At 35.5% G+C, this 22,629-nt stretch overlaps 2 protein-coding genes across 3 annotated transcripts in view; one reads left to right on the forward strand and one right to left on the reverse strand.

The window, feature by feature from the left end:
- The first annotated feature begins 2,545 nt into the window (after positions 1 to 2,545).
- si:cabz01076231.1 (calcium-binding protein 2) lies at positions 2,546 to 9,595 on the forward strand. Its single transcript, XM_038279142.1, has 7 exons — positions 2,546 to 2,656; positions 2,785 to 2,935; positions 5,416 to 5,446; positions 5,562 to 5,705; positions 8,831 to 8,940; positions 9,040 to 9,187; positions 9,434 to 9,595. The coding sequence occupies exons 1-7, from the start codon at positions 2,595 to 2,597 to the stop codon at positions 9,460 to 9,462; spliced, it is 675 nt and encodes a 224-aa protein (XP_038135070.1). The 5' UTR covers positions 2,546 to 2,594; the 3' UTR covers positions 9,463 to 9,595.
- Positions 9,596 to 12,629: 3,034 nt separating this feature from the next.
- The window catches only part of tdrd7b (tudor domain containing 7 b), a 34,952-nt gene continuing 24,952 nt past the window's right edge, over positions 12,630 to 22,629 (reverse strand). For both annotated transcript variants that reach the window (XM_038279126.1, XM_038279127.1), the window contains 12 exons: positions 22,373 to 22,562; positions 22,183 to 22,294; positions 20,050 to 20,252; positions 18,658 to 18,792; positions 17,748 to 17,831; positions 17,506 to 17,640; positions 17,278 to 17,388; positions 16,135 to 16,283; positions 15,802 to 16,034; positions 15,541 to 15,724; positions 15,272 to 15,432; positions 12,630 to 13,211 (listed from right to left, as the gene is read on the reverse strand). In XM_038279126.1, the coding sequence (XP_038135054.1) occupies positions 12,991 to 13,211; positions 15,272 to 15,432; positions 15,541 to 15,724; positions 15,802 to 16,034; positions 16,135 to 16,283; positions 17,278 to 17,388; positions 17,506 to 17,640; positions 17,748 to 17,831; positions 18,658 to 18,792; positions 20,050 to 20,252; positions 22,183 to 22,294; positions 22,373 to 22,562 (1,918 nt within the window). In that variant the 3' untranslated portion in view covers positions 12,630 to 12,990. The remainder of the gene's footprint in view (positions 13,212 to 15,271; positions 15,433 to 15,540; positions 15,725 to 15,801; positions 16,035 to 16,134; positions 16,284 to 17,277; positions 17,389 to 17,505; positions 17,641 to 17,747; positions 17,832 to 18,657; positions 18,793 to 20,049; positions 20,253 to 22,182; positions 22,295 to 22,372; positions 22,563 to 22,629) is intronic.

A 22,629-nucleotide genomic window follows, 5' to 3' on the forward strand; every position in this document is an offset into this window, starting at 1 on the left:
TTAAGTTTACAGAGTCATACTCTCACTTATTATAGAGAAGCTAATAAATAACCATTGCTCATAAACTGATGGAAACCTGTGAATTGGCGCCCTCTGGTGGACATTTGAAGATGTGTCACACCAACGTTGAGTTCTATGGTTTAGGATCTAAGGATCTCTACGGGGTTTTTTTCTGTCATTTTTTTAAATACATGAATACATTTTTCCAGAGGTACTTTAATCAATAAAACCAGCATAATTAGGGCCCTTATAAAAGCATTGATATCGAATAAGACCAATATCTATCTATCTATCTATCTATCTATCTATCTATCTATCTATCTATCTATCTATCTATCTATCTATCTATCTATCTATCTATCTATCTATCTATCTATCTATCTATCTATCTATCTGAAAAATCTTCCATGCTTTTTTTGGGCTTTGTTTTTTTAAACAATGTAAAAACAATTTTAAGCACATATATATTCAAATATATGTTATATTATATTTGATCCAGATAAGATAAATATGATAAAAACTATACCTCTATAGCTAGATAGTCACATACTCTGTATAAAATATATATGCTGTATATATGGACTTATTTTAGGTGAAGTAAGACGATTAACAGGATTTCTGACCGATTACCAAAGTAATGTAGAGTAACAGATTGTTTTGAGAAAATTCCCAAACAATTACTTAATATTTGGCGGAATTGCCTTTTAAACTATATATTATGGATGTTCTTCCATGAACTTCTCATCACAGTTTGCTGGAATTGAAATGTGTCAGATTTTTAAGCTCGGGCTTTTACAAAATATCATTATGTGTTCATACAAAGTTTCTATTATATTGAGAGCAGCAATTTATGATGGCTCTCGAAAACATGGAGTTTGCTGTTCATTAAAGTTGAAATATTCATATATTGGATGTATGCTTAGAGTTATTGTCCAAGTAGGACCCATTTATTACCTATCCTAAACATCATGGCTTATATTCTCAGATGAAACTTTAATATTTTTCCCACAAATATATTTTTCATCCTGATGCTTCTACATGAGAGCCACCACATAATATGATGCTGCCATCCTCATACCAATTGTTAGGCTATTTCCGGGCCTCATGGCTTCCTTCTTTCTATTCTAAATGTGATAATGACCATTATATCCAAATAGCATGATTTTCATTCGATTGATCCAAAGCTGCTGTCAACAAAATAAAAGTTTTTTTTTTTCCTGAGTAAAAAAAAAAGAGACTGTAATCTATTTTTTTTCATGCGACCTTTGGAGAACCGGCCTCTTCCTTTCTGAGCGTGGCTGCACATGACTGGTTTGCCTGAGCCTAACTGCATCCTACCACCTTCAGTCAGCACCTTCTCAAGGTTTTTAGTTTTTGTTTTAGAGTTCACATCCGGTTGAAATGTCTTTGCTTCACAATCCTCTACTAGCTGTGATTATCTCATTTGCATGCTTTTCAGCCACGTCTTCCTTCCATTTAACTTTCCATCAATATGCAGCTTTACAGGCCATTATAAACAGCCAGCTTCATAGTAGTGAACTTTTTGAGGCTTACTAATTGTTATTGATTATTTGTTCAGCAGCTATGATGTTCCCAGTTTCCATCTCCATGGTTGCATAGTTTATATAATGTGTTGGAACGTTTTCATCTGTGTTATGTAATATCTCATTTTAGGGCTCATAATGATAAAATTAATAGAAATTATTGTTTGAGCAGTTATAGAGAACTCAATAAATCTGCATAATATTGTTCAGTGGAGATCTGAGAATGAGAATTATTACACGTGGGGAAATAATTTGTAGATTTTCTACAAATCAATAGAAACAGACTGCTTTCCATTTAGAAAATCACAATATCTCCTTGAAAGAAGTTCATTCTTAGAGCAAGACAAAGATTTGACTCTGTGAACTGCAAAGATTGGCTAAAATGAAGAGATTTAAATTAACTCTAGGATTTCTAGGAAGATGAGGGATTGAAGGTCCTGGGAAGATTATGCAATAGACTTACTGATGTCTGCAAAAAAATAAATAAATAAAAAAATAAACTTTTGGTGGATATCAGCAGAGAAAAAAATCACTAATGTAATTCCTAATTAGACCAAGGTTTTTTTCTCATTCACTAAAATAAAGAAGAAAGAGGACAGGTTTCCAGACAAATTACTATGTTTATTTAATTTGTTTGTTTTTTTGATAGCAGGGCTTAAAGCAACTCATAAAGGTCTTTTTTTCCTTATTTTAAAAGGCACCAACAAATGTAGGATGAATCAGAATGGATACACAGAGTTGGAGGATGTAAGGATGTTGCTGTTGCACAGTTTGCTTCCTGACTGTTTAGCCAGGTAATCCTGCATTAAGCCTCTCTAAAGGTGATGGGTCAAAGAGGAGGACAGGGAGCATGTCTAACAGGAACTAGTCTCTGAAACAATTTAGGATCAAGAGGGACAAAGAAGTCCTCTGCTGCTGCGTCTCAGCTTCCTCTGCTTTTCCAAACATTAAGTCAGATATTGAAGGTGTGCAAACTGCAGTGATTATCCAGGTTTCAGTTGTTTTCATACTAAGTATCTGCTGTTAATGTCATGATCTTCTGTTTGTAGCATGCTCAAAGCAGAAGAGGGGACGTCCTCTACAACCTCTGTAGACTCAGCCTTAACAGACAGGTAGGCTTCTACTTTTACAGATAATCTAATTTAGGATAATACAGATCTATAATTACTTATAATAGTTATATATCATTTGTGAGTTCAAGCAACTTTATTTTAATGTTTTGTTTTCTTTAATATTTTAGCAAAGATGGTGGGTCGAAAGCTGGAACAGCCCCAAACTCTCCATCAGGTTCAGTTTCTGAATCACCTAAGAAATCCTTCAAGAAAGTCAAGAAAAGCACAGAGAGCATGAATAAAGTCTACAACTCCATTCTGAACAGTATTTTTGGAGCCGTAAGTATCTGACGGACGCTGCAGAAGAAAATGATCCAGTTAATAGCAATGCTGTCACAACAAACGTTCTATTCTGAGTTAAATATTCTTATCCTCAAACAAGAGCTTAAACAAAATATATATTTTGAAACATTCTAGATAGCATTGGTGGCTGTAGTTTAATCATCTCTGAATGTCTCGATCCTTCTGAAGCTGCTGGCTGTGAGCCTGCAGCGTGCTGCATTAGTGGCTCTGTGACCACAGCTTAATGTCACACTTTGTTAAGGTTATCCGCCAGGAAAGTACTCAAACATCAGTTGTTTGTTGTATTGAAAAAATGTCTTATCTATGTTATTGTCATTTTGCAAAAAGTATGCAGGAACCTCTTAAGATTCTGAGAACAGTTGGACAACAACTAGTGGCAACTGGTTAAAGAAGCATAAGAAAATAAATTCATCACTAGTTGGAGGAATACAAACACAGACTGGAAATTTAACTGTATTTATTTAATTGTAATATTTGTAATATAATAAAAAAATGCATTTAATCAGGGACTTATAATTAATTAGTAATTCACAACTTTCTGTTTGCCTGGGGAATAGACATCGGCAGTTCTAGACCAAATGAACCAGGGGGCCAGGAGGGGGCCAGCGTGTTGGGGGTCTAAAAAAGCATGAAATAAAAAACAGGGCAAGGAATTTAAATATTATATATCTTATTAGGTCAATAAACATTCATAATTTAGGAATTTTACATTAATTTAACTTAAATTTACCATTTACAATAAAATCTAAATTAGAACTCAAGAAAAACTGACAAATTCATCTGTAAAAGTTAGAGTATTATGTCATTTGTTTTGAAAAAAAAAACATTTAGCAGATGAAAACTGGAATCCTATCTCAATCCCACTGAAGCTATCACTTTATTGTTTTTAAATAAATAGTAAAACAGAATTTGTAAAGAAAAAAAAAAAAATAAATCCAAAGAAACTATCAGGAACCATGTCTGTTCCAGCGCATATCATCATTAGAATTTCTTTCAGTATTATGTCTTCAGTCCAGGAGCCATAACAGGTGCCAGGACATGATCTACAGGGGCCCTGGCCCCCGTTGGCCCCTGTCTAGAATCACCCATGGGAATAGATATGACCTGAAAACGAAGCCCATGTGTTTTTGAAACTCTTTGAAGTTAAAATAAAGAAAAGTTGCTTTTTGAGCAAAGAAGGTGTATTTTAATCTGCATCTAGAAATTATTTGAAAAGAAAAAGTTATTATAAATACAGCCCCCCCCTTACAGTGGCCTACAAATGCAAATGAAATAAACACAGAAACATGCTGCAAATGCATTAATAATGCCCACTCATATAAACAAAACTTTATTTTTGTATCTTTTTCCATCTTAAAAGAAGAAAACAAACAAAGTGTAAAGTACACAAACAGGCTTATAAATGTTTTTGTTATATCTAATATTTCTTTTTCAAAATCCATAATATACCATGAAAGTCACACTTTATGTACTTTTTGGGAGCATTTTCACCACTGAGTCGTCAGTTGGCAAAGTTTTGACAAATCAGCGAGAAAAGACTGAGCTTTTCACACAGAATTTATTTTTTGTCTTTTTTTTATGCTTTGCTCTTTTTTTTAATATAATGAATTTGATTGTTAAATTGCATGTTGATTTTTTTTTGCTGGAATTGATGATATAAAATATTCTTTAATAGTTAAAAGAAATGTCTGCAGAAGGTGCTGAATTTTAAAATGAGTTTTACATTATAAATTGTCAGAAAAATCAATTGAAAACTCAATCACTCAAACAGTCGTTAGCTGTGGTCGTAGTTATGAATGAGGCCACTGAGTGGAATGAGAGTAATCATAAAAATGTTGCTTCCTTGTCATTATTGTCCAGCATATCTGGTAACTTTCATCGTTTCCTCTTGACACATAATGCTGTAAATTTGGTTCATCAGAGAAAGTAGCTTTATCTCAGTCTTCTGTTTTCCACAGCTGCATAAGTGGTGCAATCACTAAGGCAAAAAAAAGCTGCAAACACAACACAGATGCCTACAGGCTACAGAGATGAAGAATATTTTCATAGCAGCCTAGTTTTCTCTGGTCTAGATTACCTGGAGAATTCAATATAACACTACTAAAAACAATGTTGCTCAAACAATTATGTCAAAAAAAGGAAAATCTTCATTTGTTCTTCTACAAAGCAAAATTGTAATTTCTTTCAAATAAAAAAAAAATATTTGCACCTCCAAAAAATAAGTACATAAAATTTAGATAAAAAAATAAATAAAACAGTCAATTTCATAAACAAGGGTGGAGCCAAGTTTATGTTGCCTAATGTTGCCCTAATTTAAATTTTGATAAAATCTGTAGTGTATATGACAGCAAAAAAAATAACTCATTTAAATACGGATTTTAACCTATTGTACATAATGGTTAAAGGTTAGGATTGAAGCACCATTGATATATAAACAATGTTTCCCTTTTTCTCAGGAAAGAGATCTGGCTCAGGCTGAGCTTGATGGTGAGTCGTGTCTCTTTAATATTTATATCAGTAATAAGAACTTCTTGCATAATATGAGCTGAATTTGCCAGTTAAAGAATCGTAGATGCTTTGAAGATTCTCTGAAACTTCACAGAGTTGCAAGAAGCCTTCAAGGAGTTTGACTATGACCAGGACGGGTACCTGAACTACAAAGACGTGGCTGAATGCATGAGAACCATGGGATACATGCCCACTGAGATGGAGCTGCTGGAGATCGTACAACAGATCAAGATGAGAAGTGAGTCTGAGGAGAAAAAATTCATTTACATTAAAGATCCGTGGAGATTTTTTAAAACTTTCTAAACCTTCTTAGCTCCGCCAATGTCTTTGAAAGTGATTTAAAAGGTTTTCCTTTGTAGTAAGACTGTTAATTTGTTCCGTTTCATTCCGCTTACATTAAAAGTTGGTGGTTTGATCCAGGAATCCTGTTGCTTTCTATTTAAGCACATTTCAACAGGAGGTTGGAACTCTACTATGCTGGGAGGTCTTGCAAAATAATGAAGCCATTTTAATCCTCTTCTATGGTTTGCAGAGAATTTGATGCATTCATAAAGTGTAGGACCAAATTCCCAATCGGAACCTGAGCAGCACACTGCAAAAAAACGAAATCTAGATGAGTCATATTCTTCTTAAAATAAGTACATTTTTCTTGGATTGAGGAGGTTAAAGAGATGTTTTGCCAATGGAACAAGACAATTTACACTTAAAATAAGAAAACACAACTACATTGTCTTATTTTAAGTGCATATTATCTACTTATCTTATTTTAAGAGTAAACATTCTCATTCCATTGGCAAATTATCTCATTTACCTTCTCAAATTAAGGAAAAATACACTTAATTTAAGAAATTTTTACTTATTTCTAGATCGTTTTTGCAGTGCAGCTGGTTCTGTCATTATTTCAGTCAGATGCATAATAATTGAGGTGCAAAAATAATCTGCCTTCAACCCTTTTTTAAGCATGGGGCAGCCATTTTGAGATTCTTCAACCGTCCTGCGCTATAAACATAAAACACGTTTAAATCAGAGGCAATTGGACTTTCGCTCAAGTTCTTTCTAAAGACATTTCGACACCTATCCACAGATCTTTATCAATTCTGTTGCCTCGAACCAGAGCGATCTGTAGTTGGAGCACCGATGTGTTTCAGCATGAAGTTCCATTCTCCAAGTAACTTTCCAAGTCAGATGATCCAACTGTTTTCTGAAGTTTGTGTGTCTGGGTTATGCATTAGTCCAATTTAAATGATAATTATGAGTGTGCTAATTCAATTTTTGTGGAAACAATTAAAAAAAGTCTGGCTGCCTCTAATTTAAGCCAATGTTTTATTGTTGCCATGACAACCGGGCATCTCTTACTTTATATTTGGGAGTCTTTATCTTTGTCCTTTTCTGCTTGAAAAGTATAAAACATAGATCTGTTGGATCAAATAGAGACTAAATCAATGCTGAACATACTGTAAGATCATGTATTTAAACAGAGCTGCATTAAGCTGCGGTAGATCCTTATCAGCTTATTAAAGCTGACCAATCAGAGCAGACCTTTCTTTTTTGGGGAAGTGGGCCATTTTTTCATAATATATATTTTTTTCTTAGATTATTTTATTCAATTATTATTTATTTATTTTATTACATTATTTATAAGATTATTATGGTTTGAGCGAAAAACATGAAATGTAGCTAAAAATGTATCTTTTAGTATCTTTAACTGAACAAATGCTATTTAATTTTCCTTTATTAGGTTTGCTAAAATAATCAGACCTAGGATTTTATTATTTTTTAAATTTGTATCGAGTCATTTTTTAAATATGTATATAACCAAGATATTATTAAAAGTTTGTTGATCTGACAATATTTTAAAATGTATTTCATAAAATCAAAGATATTGTTAAAAAAAGAAATTCTGATGAATTATAATAAAATTGATTCAGCCAAGTTAAATGTTTTTAATTCAATGAAGTTTTTCAATAAATCTGTCAATAAAATGAAACCAAGGAGCTAAAAAAGAGTTAAATAAATATTTCATTCATTAAATCTGTCCATTAAATATAAACATTTGATCATTTTTTAAAATTCCTTTTATTAAAATGTATGACCTAAACTAAATAAAGAATTTAACTAATTAATTACAATAATATCACCATGATTCTAGAAGGCTACCCCTGTAGATTGGTAATAAAGAGTTTATAGGTCATGGGTTATATTACTTTATCTACATACATAATCAGTGTTGTATAAAGTACTGAAATCTCGGAGTCAAGTAAAAGTATAACTACCTCTCCAAAATATGACTTTGGTAAAAGTCCAAGTCACTGACTGAAATGTTACTTGAGTAAAAGTCTTAAAGTATCTGAAATGGCTTGTATTTAAGTATAAGAATTACTGTAAAAAAAGATGTACTCAAGTAATTTAGTGAAAAGTATAAGTAAAAAGTAAGTGCAGTTTGAATGACATTTTTTTTTACATTTTGGTAAACTTTGAAGGTTAAATTCACTTAAAATAATATACACAACCAAGTGTAGGATACATTTAGACTGGCTTTGTGAATAAGACATAACCTATTGGTGTTGATGAACAAGCCCAGGCAAGACCCGACTTTGTAGTCAGTAGGTGGGGTCAAAACTCGTGCGTTTCTATCACTGTTTTTTTTTTACTTAGTAACTAAACCAAACACTGAAAATGTATCAGAGTAAAACTATGCGATTAAGTTTGTAAATGTAGTGAAGTAAAAGTGAAAGTTCCCCAAAAAATGTATACTCTTGGGAAGTATAAAGTACTCCAAAATATACTTAAGAACAGTAGTGAAGTATTTTTACTTCGTTACTATTGAACACTGCACATAATTTATATGTTTTTTTTTATACAATATACACATTATGCATGCTAAAAAAATGTTTTTTTGCTTACAAACTCTAGGAAAAAAATGCTTCTTTTTTTAATCTCTTACCCTTAAGTAATGCAAGAGAAAAAAAATGTATGAATGAGTTTAAAAGTTGTCAGGTTAATTAATAGCTTATCTAAAAATTATTTATTAGCCTTATTATAAAGCTGTAGCCACTTTACAATAAGGCTTACAAAAAGGGGCAAAGCAGACTCTACTGACTGAGTGTTTTATTATTTATCTAATTTTATGTTTTTTATCCTATTTTATATGTTTTTATCTTCGCTATCAGGCAGGTGAATTGGGGATTAATAAAGTATCTATCTATCCATCTATCTATCTATCTATCTATCTATCTATCTATCTATCTATCTATCTATCTATCTATCTATCTATCTATCTATCTATCTATCTGATTGAATTTTGCAGATCAGATTTGGTATAATCATGTCATTTAGCTAACTGATCCCCTGGCTCTCCTTTAGTGGGCGGTTTAATGGACTTTGAGGATTTCATTGAACTGATGGGGCCGCGGATGATGGGGGAAACCACAAACATGATGGGACTCAAAGAGCTCAAGTCAGCCTTTCTACAGGTCAGCTAGAGGGAACATTATTCTAACTGGAATTTCATTGGACCTTAAAAAATACACCTTTTTATTTGAATGGAAAGCTTATATTTTGGTTTATTATAGTTTGACTTGGATGGAGATGGAAAGATCAACCAGGAGGAGATGAAGGAGGCCCTGAAGACTCTACTTGGGGAGAAGCTGAAGAAGGGAGAGCTGGAGGAGATCCTGAAGGAGCTGGATGTTAATGCTGATGGAAACATTGACTTTGAAGGTAGGATGTCTTTAAAACTTTCTTCTGATGCTCAGTACCCATCAGGGAGGATAGTTCTTTCTAAGTTCTTGTATTAAAACCGATACAGCCACATTATTATAATCTTTTATAATTTCTAAAAATGCTTTGAATGTATTTTACTAAAAGGGTGTCAATAAAGATACAGAATAAAAATGAGGCAGATAATGAGAGCTCTAACCTCAGTGATATATTATCAGCTCTGATTCAGTCTTGTTTCATTTTCAGAGTTTGTCATGATGCTTTCTATCCACTGAGCTCTGGAGCAGCACCTTCAAGGACCCGTTCCTACAAGACATCCATCAACTTTTATTATATAAACCAACGTATTGTATTTTTTGCTTCAGTGAAGACAAATAAAGCTATGGCCTGATAAATTGGTGTTTGTTACGTCGGCGTAGACTTTTGGTGTTTCACTATAGATCTGTTAAAAGCTGATAAATGACCTGCCCCGCATGGCACTGAAAGTAGAGTTTGGCGTTTTGTGGTCATTTGTAAATAAAGCTGATTTTATTTAGGCTATTTTGATAAATACATATAAATCTGTTGAGTCTGTGATTACATCAGGACAACACAAAGATTAGAGAGATCAGATAAGCTCCCAATCAAACTTTATTCAGAAAAAAAAATTAACCACAAGTACAATAGATTTATTTTTATATGACTATAATCTTAATGATATAAGTTAAATATAAATAAAATATCTACTTCTACACTGCAAAAAATTAAAATCAAAGTATTTATTTTCTGAAAATAAGTGATTTTTTTCTTGAATTGAGTAGGATAGTGAGACACGATGACAAAGGAATAAGATCATTTATATTTAAAAAAAAAAAAACTGCAGTCTCTTATTTCAAGTGCATATCTATCTTATTTTAAGGGTAAAAATGCTCATTCCATTGGCAGATCATTTTATTTTCCCACTCAAATTAAGGGTAAATACACTTATTTTAAGAAATTTGTACTCATTTTCAGGATGTTTTTGCAGCGTAACAACAAAGCAGCTTTGAGCCTTGTCAGATTTGCACCCTCTAAAAACCAAATGAAACATGAAGATTCGTTTCATATTCACCAAATACAACCCGCCATTAATATCTTAGATGTGGAATAAGTTATATCATAAGTGTATCAAAATGTGATAAAAACCAAACACAACAGCAAACAGCTGGAGTTTTTGCATATAGAGAACCTTTCATTGCACCAAGCTTCAATCTCACCCCATCAAATTAGAACTTTCTTACACCGGATACATGTATTGAAAATATATTGATGTAGTTCACAGCTTGTAAAAATCTAACTTCAAAGCATTGTTTTGGATACATTTTACGGTAATATTAATCACTTCTTATAGCAAATGCAGTCAAGATTTAATAATAAAGCAACTTTTATAAGCATTTGACCAATAGTTTTAAATATAAACTATCCTATAACAATCGAATACAGTTTTAGATGTTTTATACTACTCTTGGATGATGTTTATTTTTACTTTGCACAAATGGAAAAAAAAATGTTACATAAAACTTTGTGTAGGAGCTGAGCTGAAGATTATTACTTTGAAAAATAATTCTGGATAAAAGCAAGCGGCGTAGTAACGGTCACATTGTATTTAAGGTCAGAAAAAACAAAACTATAAAAGCAGATTATGATCTGCATTTCTGAATTAAGTGGTCAAATTCTGCATGAGTTTGTAGTTTAACAGCAAACCTTTCAAACCCCAACCAGCTGCTGTATCTAGACAAGATCATTCAAACAATTAGAAAACCTTCAGGAAATGATTGTCTGGGAGATTACAAAAAAAGGCAAGGAAACATCAAATATCAGGAGAACCTGGAATCTTCTAACTGATATCTAATCTTCTCAAATAATACCTAAAATGCCATTACCTCAAAACCCAGATGATTTAATGATGCAGATCAACAGAAGCTAACTGGACTAATCGTTTCGTCTCAAAGCTTATTTACTTTTACAGAACCCCACACGTTTTCATTAATTGAAAAAAACAATTAAGTCAATCTAAAGCACATATAATTGAGCTTTTATCAGTAACGTTTTCCCTCTTCTTGTTTTTTATCAAAACAAACCTATGATGATGAATTACAATTTTTCGGTGGCCATATTGAAAATTTCACCCAAATAAAAACAAAAAAAAGAATCTGTTATTTTCTTTTAATAAGCTAAATGTGAGGGGATTTTATTTTATCTTTTAATAATAATCCTTGTTAAAACTAAAAATCAATGTTACACTTCCTCTAAACTTTAATTTAACAAAATATACATATTTTTTTTTGTGGCTTGGGAAGCTCTAAAATCTTTATGATTTTGACTTAAAAAAATTCATTTTTTTTTCTTTTGAGGAGATCGAAATGTTTCCTTTCTAATTTACTGACCTTATTCCCTCTTTTGTTAAATTTGAACACCTTTATTGGTTGTCATGTTTATGTTCTTTTCGAGCAATTTTAACTTATCAACTTAAAAAGCACCGACAGAAGATATTATACAGATAAAAAAAAACAGGAATGATTATTTGTGACCAAACTAAAATAAACCCAAACAAAAAGCAGCTAAAAAACCTGAACAGAAGTAAAGCTCCATCAGGTTTACAGCAGGTGTGGATTGTGGTGAAGAAAGAATGAGAAATACGGAGTCTGAATTTTTTAAAGAAATCACAGTGAAACAGAAAGACTGATTTGCTGAACACGTTCCCTCCACCTTCACTGCTGCATATCAGACAGAATAAATTCATTACCAATTTCACAGGTAGGAACTGAAATGTTTGACACATTTTTATCCTTTCGTGAGCTTAATTTAGGTTTGCTGATGTGATTTTTCAGGTCGATAATGTATGTTTTCCCATAGCAAAGAATGAGGTCAGTGATCTGGAGCAGCAAACATCCAGGATATCTGTCTGGTCCAAATCTAAATCAAACGGAGCCTAAGAAGGGATGCTGAAAACAACTTGTGATGTTTTAAAAAAAAATCTAATATTTTTTACAAAAACACTTAAAAGGTCAGCTGGTAAATAAAAATCCCTTTCTCATTTTTTCACTGCAAAGCAGGATGACTAAGCATCCTCCAAGGTCAGCTTTTTTCATATTAGTTACCTTCGTCATCCTGTCCAGGTTTGTTTTTATTTTGCACATTTAATGCTAAATACAGGTATATCCACTGTGAGGGATCTATCATCTTCTTCACTCTTCAGGGAATGTTCGCTCTCTCTTTTGTAAACTTTGTGACACTGAGAAATAGAAGCTTTGTAAACAAACACCCCGACAGCAACATGAAAAAGGAAAGCACACCCTCTTTACATCCTACTGTTCTTTAACGTTTAGGGTTTAAGGAGAAACTTTTCTCATATTGGTTTCATCTTTGATCACTTACTGGGATTCATTCACACATTCACCTCCGAGAACTAATGGAGGGTGTATTTTTTTTAAAGAATGCCTGCAGGCTTAAGCCAGCATCTCAGAATGCATGAGGCTCAGGTTGTTTTTTTAGGGCTCAGGAGCTTCAGATTGCTCACACTGACACTGGATCCACATGCAGAGCTGCACTCAGTGAAAGCGGATGCATGCTATCATTGTGAGAAATTGTTTTGATGTTATGGAAGAAAGAAGGAAGTTCACCACAACACCAGCGCCTATATTAGTAGCATGTTCCTGTAGTTTTTTTCTATTGTTGCACATCTACATGCTAACAAATCCTTCTAGTCTTTCTATGTTCCGTTCACTCTGTACTTCTTTAAGTCCTACTCTTTCAGGAATCAGAAGAACAGCTATTTTTTTTGCCTACAGCGCGTTGCTCAGTTCCTCTGCAAACTCAGCCATGATGTCATGCACCCAGATGTCTCTTTCCTCCTGTGAGGTGTCGACCAGGAAGACGGTCAGCTTCCTGTCCCAGGGGTTGGCGCCTTCCTGCACGCCCTCCAGCTGGGCCACCAGTGGCTTCTTCTCTACGTGGTTTCTGAAAACGATGGAGGCTTCCTCTGACCACTGCTTCTGCTTCACTCCTGCAGAGGAAGGCAGAGCGAAATCAGTCAGTGGATGAAATAATAACCTAACAGAATAAACAATAAAAAGGTAACCTGAAAATACATCCTAAACTACAGAGAAAGCGTTCTAGGATTCAACTGGGATTTATCCCAGTTACACTTGTTGGTAAATGGGGATCCTTATCAATAAACAATCAAATGTCAGGGTTGGAAGAATGCAGTTTAAGGCAAAGATTCAAATTAACATATAACACCAAGTTTTAATCCATGATAAAATCTGGAGTTTAACTATTTCTGATCACAAAGGAGAAATCAGTGTTTTGCAAAAGTGTAACGTTTTCTTTCAAGTTAAATTGCAAACTTCAATGTCTTTAACTGGGATTACACACAACAAATAAACCTGAAATGCTGCTGCACACATTGTAGGTAAATTTAGTTTGGAATGGAAGCTGAATAAAGAAAAACTGAACTTTTTTCAGGTTTTCACTGTACGACCACAGCCCTCTGTGAGACTTTAAGTTAAAACCATTTATCTGCATTTCCTTCCCCAGTTACATGCCTTTTGTGGCCCCTGAATAGCTATTTTTTTATTTTGCTAAATTATAGTAATTTTCAGATTTCATCAGTTTAGGAAACTAAACAGATAATAAAAATAAAAAAGCATTTTGTCGAATTGATACTTTAAACCCCTAACGAGATGCATGTTAAATATATAATGTGTATATATGTTGTTTTAAGACAAGATACCTACATTTAACTGTTTTGTAATCATTTTTGACATTTATAGGAGGTGTACTATATATCCAGATAGAGTCTGCACACAAAAAAATTACTAAATTAGACTAAAGGGGGATATACACCGGGTGTCAGTCTTCCATTTGAAACAGTAAACCAGACACTTAATATGCTTGTTCAGTGTCCGTATTACGTGCGTAGATACACAACGCTGTTCCTAATTTAGGATGAGTTTCTAATTTCAGACGCGTATACGTTCCAGTTTGGGCAAGGAAGAAACAAAAACACAACATCTGTTTTCACAGTTCACTTCAGGCCAAGGTGTGTCTTCTACTTGGTGCTTTTTCACAAGATAATCCCCCAACGTCTACAGTTATTAATGCCCAATCAGCAGATGTTGGTAGCTGTGACATGCTAACAGAATATATATTTGAATTCTCATCAGATTGGTCAAAATGCTGATTTTTAGGTAATCATATATTGTATTACTTTAACCTTTTGCTGAAAGCAGGATTGTCGCAAGATCTGAGTCTCACAACAAATCCATCTTGAAAGACTCCCGCTAATACGTCCGTCTCATAGCAACCAGCGATCTGGACCAATGACATGCCAGCAGGGTTTTTCTGGGGCGGGACATGTAGGAATGAGGACAGTCAGAAGGGCCTTGCCGGGGCATTGCAACCATGGCTACGCTGGAGGACTGTCGATAGCACAATTGACCCAGTTTTAGCTAAAATAGTGACAATTTCTTGATTATAAAACTTGGAAAGAGAAGCACTTTTTTACAATTTTATATGGGAAAGATGTTTGTGCCTTTCTTCCAACAGGATCTGGAAAATATTTCTTTATCAGCTGACTCTGCTAGTTGGGAAAACACTCAATATGCTGTAGACGAATCCTATCGTAATTTTAAATGTCACAATTCGCTTCTATGATTGGCTGAAAGCGTATTATGGAAGGCGGTTGCCAGCTGGCACATCACCCAATCAGCTCCAGGTATTGCACTAAACGTCCCTCCTTTTCATTCGGACAGACTGAATGGCAGACATCCCATTTACTGCATAAAACTTCACTATAACCTTTTAATATGAAATTACTTAATTGTGAGAAAACTAATAATCATTTTTATCCAGAAGACTCAGGACTACGAGGAAAACTAGAACAGGTGCCAAAGGCTCCCTAATTAAGTGATTTCTAAAGAAAATTTAATTAAAACAGGGGTACCAAAGCAAAAGGAGAAGAGGAAAACATTTTTTTATATACTTTTTAGATGCGTATCTATTTGCAAAAGAATAAAAAGGGCTATTGAGAGTAAAGTTTTAGAGGGCAGCATGTAAACTCACCAGCCAGCTGAGCGTGGATGCCTTGGAACGGAAGCTGTCTGAACTCCTTTATCAGAGTTCTGAGCTGACTGCAGCTGACCAGCTCATGTTTACCGTAGTCCAGCTCATACACAGAAACCAGCCCGTTGGTCAGAACTCCCTTCACTAACACACGGTGCCAGCTGTAGGTCAGATGGACACATACTCAGGATAATAAAGTACAATGGCTATCCGGGTATTTATATAGAACTGTCTTGACGTTCATAAGATAAAGTAGCGCCCTAACTTACTTGTTTTCAATTTTAGCGGCATAAATCAAGTTCTTTTCCACTTTGAGGGGTTTCTCTTCAGTTTTATTGTAGTAAAGTATCATTTCTCCCATCAGCACCACCAGTTTATACATGTCTCTCCAGGGCTGCAGCACAAAGTGTCCTGGATGACACGCCACCGACACGTACACGTCCATATTGTGTCCTGTAAACATCAATGACAGCACATTCTAATAAATAAAGATTTTCTTCCAGAGATTCTTCTGCATTCTTTAATCTTACCAACGTTGGGTAGTTCCAGCAGTGGTGGCAGCTGGAGGAAGGATAAAGGTGATGATGGGGTTTCAGGTGGGCTGGCGGAGATTACGTTGCCTCCTCCCCCTCCTTTAGGTCCGGACAGCGTCCTCCTGGGATGAGGCTTGGCTGGGACAGGGGCCTGTGTTGGACTGCTGCTGGTGGAGTCACTGCTGCTAGAGGTCTTAGAGGAAAGAGGGTTTGCGGACATCTTGGTTGGGCTGGGAGATAATAGAAAAATCAAACAACATCATGAAGACTAATCAGAAGAAAGTTGCATAAAATTAGTAAAAAAAACAAACAAAAATAAAAGATTGAGACCTGTGGCTGGTCAGGAAGACATCTGGTTGCTGTTTGAACAAGTCGGACTGGGCCAACTGGTGGTTGAGGCTGCGTGCCTGATCATGGAAGTTCTTGTCGGTGAACAAGTAGACATAGACGCTGCGCTTAGTTTCATCTACCTTGGCAACCTGGGCAGTGCGGAGGTTTGAGATAAGTTAAAATACAACTCAAGTCAGAAACCTGAAGTCTACAGGAGGAAGGAAAACATTTTGTCGTCCTTAAACACATCCAGCTCGCAAGGTGAGATATTAATGACGGTTCAGGAAAAAACAAGAATGAACATTCTTTTGCTTTCACAAACATAGAAAGGTTTTCCTGCATTACAATTATCTTTATTTAATCTCTAATAGGAGTAGGATATTCTGGTCCTAATTTGAATGATCCATTTATTACAGATTTATGCACTAAAAAAGCTCCTATGATGTAGTTTCCTTAAAAATTTAAGTAAAGGAAATTCCCAATTGCCCTTCCCCTAAATTCTGTGTGTTCCCTAGGGTAGCTATATCCCAATACCCCTTTGCATGTAGTGGTAGTGTACAAAACGAGGGGTAAAGGGTATGAACGCATCGATAATTTCAGACAGTGACTTGCCAGGGAAGGGCAAGAGACAATTCCCAGAAAACATGGAGGTCAGAAATTTTAGGGAGTGACTCGTCGTTCTTATTTTTACTTTTAAAAGCCAAACAACGCCATTGCTGCGCCCCCCCTGGGTTCACCAGATTCTCCCAAACTTCTTTTTCTGTAATTTATTAACTTTGCACCATCTACCAACTTTTGTTTTATCCTTTTGAATGCACTGATTTACAACTATTTTTATTTTTTTTTAATCCCTTTTGAATTTCAGGCTCTTATTAGTTTCATAAAACAAAGTCAAAAACAAAACCCCAAGAACTGATCCGAATTCATTTTTTGCTGCCAATGTTGGATATTTCAAGCCTGGATATAATACACAACCCCAACCATGCCTATCACACCCATAAAATAATCAATTTGACAATATCAATGTTTTTATCGCTCCTGAGTTAAATAAGGTACAACCTAGGAATTTTTAAGCTAGGTCCTAGTTTCTCTGTACTTGTTTAGCATAAAAAAAATGTTTGGCTCTGGGATAAGGTAGATCACCTTCATGCTGCAGTCTGAGGTATTCAGCACTTTCTCTCGAAGCCACTGCACAGCATCTGGAGACCAGGACCCCACACTAACAGCCAGGTCGGCTAGGCAGCACTTCACAGCCTGAACACAAGTGGTTTCAAATATGACTTGGTTAGAATCCCATTTCAAAAGATGCGGTACAAACTGTGAGACTAACTGCTTGCTTTAGCTTCTCCTGACTTCTTTTCATTGTTGGACCTGAGGTGGGATGGACACGAAGTCGCGGAGGAAAAGCGGCGGGATCTCTCTGAGCTCAAACACCTCTACGGAAGCCTGGACGCCCACATCTATGAACAGGATGTCCAACACTCTGTTGCCGTGCAGGTTGGTGATCTGTGTTGAAAGAAAAAACAAAACATTTGGGGAGATGACACTGAACATTTGCTTCACATTTAAGAACCAAAATTTAACAATCAATGCAGGGAGAGTCTCCATCTTACTTCGGCACGAGACCATTTGCCTTTATAGCGAGCCAGACATCCTTTCCCGCAAAAAGGTCTGGATACTAAAAACTCTGACGTCACCTGGAACAAAGCGACGTCATTACCACCTTGATATCCTTCCTAAATAGGACTCAGCAGTCATTTGTTCAGATGTTCCTTGATAGTCAGACTTTAATAAAAAAGTTGTCTTTCAATAAAATTGGTTTAACTTCGTGTTTTTCTTTACACTTCCTGATTAAAAAGAGAATAAAAACAGGTTGTGATCCTCCAACAACCATTTTAGCATTTTGTTCCCCTTTTGCAGAGGTCGAAAACCTAATTAACAAACTAAAAGGATTATTCTCTGACAACAACAGTTTCATGCAATCTCTTCTTAATCCCTAAATGGTTTCACAAAAATAACATCTGCCGCCATTCTCCTGACGTAAAGCAGTAATGCTGCAAAGGACGACAGAGGCGCACCTCGAAAAGCAAGCACTTCCTGTGCTGCGAACAGATTAAGTCCCTTAGGAATGTCTTAACTCCAGATTATCGGCCTAATCTCAATCTGTGCACGACATGGCCTTAGGAGAGTGACATGGCCCCGCTTAAACTGCTAGTTTCAGGCAGTTTAGTCTGTGCATGCACAGAAACTGTTTCACAATATTAAATACTGAACTTCCTAATGATTATATGTTGTGTTTTCTGTCACCTTTTAAATTGGTTTCAAATAATACATAAACTAAAGATTTAATCAGATGCTATAGGATGATCCTTCCCGGAAACAGTCAGTCTAGTTTGGTGAATTTGATGCCATCTTTTGACTACATCTAATTATTTTAGATAAACATTTCATTCTAAACATTTTAGACACATTTTTTTAAAAAGAAAAAAAAAAAAAAAACCAAAGTGGTATCAGCATTGCTACCTGTGCGTGGAAGTAGTTTTCGATTTTTTCCAGTATCTCATTCAGCTTGGCGAGTCCTCTGGAGGGAAGCTGGCAGTATAAGGTCCCGTCGGAGCAAACGCTACTGACAGTCACGTTCATATAAGCGCTGTTCACCTGAGGATAAACACAGTTCTAGATGCATAGCACTCATAGGCTGTGTCCAACTGTCAGCCCTAATCACTATATGGGGCACTATATAGTGGTTACGCCATTTTATATGAGTCTCTGAACATCTAGTGGATCAAAAAGTAGTGGACTCGAAATTTCCCACAATTCACCTTGAAAAGTAGTGATCATCCATGGGCCGTTTCTCAATATTTGTATGTGCGTTCTCATGTGCTCGTGAAACGTCATCAGCCTCAGCTCTAGTAATGTTCCAATTCACAAGAACAGCAGACCAAAAAAGGACAAAGTCCCTGGATGTTGTTTTTACCCCTCCCTATTTATCAAGTATGCATCAGAGCACACTTGTCCGTTCTTGAGATTGACAGCTGTCCCAGCATGCACTGCGACAAAAGCAGCTTTCAATGGAGCGCTCACAGAGCTCAGAGTATTAAGTTAAAAGTTCTCTTTTCTGTTGATGTTGTTCAATAAAAGTACATTTTAAGATAATTTGAGGCGAGAACATTATACTTTTAAGCTTCATTATATGGCCAATTTACTGATTTAAGGCATAATTTAAAAAAATTATGCGGTCGAGAGGACCGCGGCAACCAGCGGAACTCTGTGAAGTAATGTATGAAGTACTATGATGGCGAGTTTTTTTGTTTTATTTGGCAACATTTTCACTTGATTTGTGTTTCTGACTGTGTTAATCATTATTCCCCCACTAAATGAAAAAAAGCCAGAATTTATTATTATCTAGAAACTATTAATAACAGGAGGTGAAATGCAGCTCTAGACTAGCTGAGCGTGTGGTGATGTCACGAGTACGCTTCTGTTCCAATTGACCCATATTTATGCTGCATGCTCCCATTCTCTCCAAGTCCACACTTTCTTGTTTTATTCTCAAGAACATACTTGGTGAGGACACAAGTCCGTACCAGTGTTCTTGTGAATTGAGAAACGGCCATGGCCACTGGACGAGCAGATATATCCCAGGTGCTTTGCATGGAGAGCTCTCCTTGCAAAGCATTATGGGATTTGATGTCAGGGCGGCCTGCTGGCACCATAGGCTGTCGTAACCCGACAGCGGCGACTAATAACCAAAATGGCGCAGGCATCACACGATGGAGGAGGAGTTATGTGACCAACGGGGAGCAAAAAGTAGAGATCATCTGTTAGAACGTTCAGTTAACTAAGTTCACTACAAAGTCCACTATACAGTCCCTGTTCTATATAGTGATTGAGGGATCCATACTTTTTCTGTACCTGTAACGGACTTGCTAGTGTCTTGTCTTGTAGAGCTTTCACACAGGCGGCGTTAATGTTCACGTCATCGTCCTGAGAAGTATCATAGAGGACCACCAGAGGGATCTGACCTCTCTCTAAGATCTCAGCCAGGAGGATTCTTCCACTCGCCATCGTCTCAAACTTCTTCAGAACAAGTGGCTCCTGGCAGAACGGCTCCAGGCCTGAACAGGACCAACAATTCAAGTTCATTCCAACCAATATCTTTCTAGCACACTTTTCAAGATTGTGACCACAAACTCAAATGTGTTTATCTCTATCTCTCGCTTTGGTAATAGTACACTTTATGTGGCAGTTAGTTGACAGGAAGATTTAGAGGTTTTAGACGGAGGGCGGGGGACATGTGGCAAAGGTCCGGGACAAGAAGCCGGAACGGCAACATCAGGAACTGAGGTTTCTGCTTAACGGTCGCACTTTCTATACTGAAGGGATCCTTGTTACAGACCAGCACAAAGTAAAGATGCAAACATTTAATGTTCTTTTTTTGACAATTGAAAAAAAAAAAGTTTGGTGCTTTTGTATTTAATCACTCCTGAATAAAGTATTTCTAGAGATACATATCACTGCATTTATGGCAGAAGGTTCTCCTGAGTCTATGTAGACTCAAGTTTCTGCCTGTGGCTCTTTGGCTAAACTCAATCACATTGAAAAGATTTGTAAATTTCAATTTCTGAAGTTTTCCCACAAATTACTTTGGTTAGAACTTTGGTCTGCAAGGGTCAGCAAGGATCTGCAACCTGCAGCTCCAGAGCAGTAAGTAGCTCTTTAGACCCTCTACAGAGGCCCTTTATGGTCTCTAAACACGATAAAGAACCAACTAATGCTTTTAAATATAGTTTATTAATAAATACCATTCTTGGAAAGTGTAGTTGTTTTTTTCCATTTGAATTAAACTTTCAAAACAGAATTACATAAATTCCCTAAATGCACCAGGGAGCGTTATCATAGATCCTTCCTCCCAACAGCTGTAAGACTCTATAACCATCACTGTTCCCAACAACCTCAATAAGTTCTTACATTTATGCTGATTTTTGCAGTTTCTGTCTTTGTCACTTAAATAACATGCTGCTGTCATTTTAGCACATATTTGCTATTGCTGCTATTTTTTCACATATCCAATACTGTAGAAAAGTCCACAGCTGTTTATGGATTATTTATTCACAGTATTTATATTGTGTAAACACTGTACAGTACAGTATTTTAATTGTTTATTTTCTTAACTCCATCTTGTTCTGTTATTTTTAGACACTTTTTAAAGTCCACAATTGTGTGACCACTTTTTATATTGACCATTTTTAAAAATTCTTTTGCTGCTGTAATGCCAAAAGTTTCAAGTAAAAAAAGGACAATAAAAGGACTTTCTGTTCTATTCTATAGAACCAGAATATCATTTGATAAATTTTTTCTTATTAGCCTGAAAACTTTTTTTCTTTTACATTAAATAACATTATATAATAATAATAATAATAATATATGCTTCCTCTTTATGAAACTTTAATATTTTGTCCTTATGATAACTCTGTAAAGCCTAAATCATGGAATTATTGTCAAAAAATTCAAATGTTTTAAAACTAGAGCTATCTCTAAAAATGGATAAATGAATTAAAAAAAACATAAAGTTTTGAATAGCTTAAATTAAATAAGCTATTAGTATTATTTGTAATGCATTAGGCATTTTGCTTACTACATGTCTGATTGTATAAATCAGAATTTTCATAAACACAAATATCCCACTGATGATGTAGAGGGCTAAAAAACTAAAAATACAAATAAACCGTTTGTTGTTTAAAATGGCAACAGATTTCCTATTGTGGATATTCAACTAAAACAATGTTTTTTTAAAGGTCATGTAATATTTAACTATTCATTTAAGTATTCATTCACTTTTAAAGGTAATTGCATCAAAGGGATTCAATTCAAGAAGGTGCAGTAAGTAAAAAAAGGTTGAACAATATTTTTTGAACATCTAATAGTAAAGAAATTCATCATTCCATTTTTTTTTCCATATGCGTCTCATATAGGACTTTTTAAAGATGCATTAGAGAATAAGGTTTGTAAGTTTGAGCAAGCCTTTATGTACCAAAGTTCTCTCACCTGCTAGTTTACACTTTGTTGACTGGAAAGGCAGCTTGAAAAACTTCTCATGCAGCTCCAACACTTTGGTTTTACTAATCACCTCTGAGAAGCCGTGATCTACATAAAACACCTGCGGATGCAACAGAAGAACTACTGATATTGTCTGTTTTCCTTTGCTTGTACTTGCTGCCTTTTTTTGAGTGCTTACCTTGACTTTATCAGGCATAACCTCACATATTTGTGCCCTGAGGATCTCCTCTTCCTCAGCCCGAACTGCTACGAGTTGGCCTGATGATGGAGAAGACAGAGGAGCTTGGCGGCTTGGATCTAAGCCATAAAACACCCTCATCTCGTCCTCCATTGAGTCCTGCGCCATAGAGTAACCCTCACCGATGTACCTGGACGATGAGGAGAGGTGGACAATGAGAGGTCCCAGTTCCATCAGCTCATTACACATCATTTAGT

The sequence above is a fragment of the Cyprinodon tularosa genome, unplaced genomic scaffold (assembly GCF_016077235.1).
Source record: "Cyprinodon tularosa strain WSP-4 unplaced genomic scaffold, ASM1607723v1 ctg148, whole genome shotgun sequence".
In the NCBI taxonomy this organism is placed as follows: domain Eukaryota; kingdom Metazoa; phylum Chordata; class Actinopteri; order Cyprinodontiformes; family Cyprinodontidae; genus Cyprinodon; species Cyprinodon tularosa.

Bases quoted from the DNA above. Each gene is read 5' to 3' on its own strand.
- si:cabz01076231.1 (XM_038279142.1), top strand. From the start codon at position 2,595: ATGCTCAAAGCAGAAGAGGGGACGTCCTCTACAACCTCTGTAGACTCA. The intron at 2,936-5,415 runs GTAAGTATCTGA...CCTTTTTCTCAG, and splicing joins TGAACAGTATTTTTGGAGCC to GAAAGAGATCTGGCTCAGGC. The intron at 9,188-9,433 runs GTAGGATGTCTT...TTTCATTTTCAG, and splicing joins TGGAAACATTGACTTTGAAG to AGTTTGTCATGATGCTTTCT.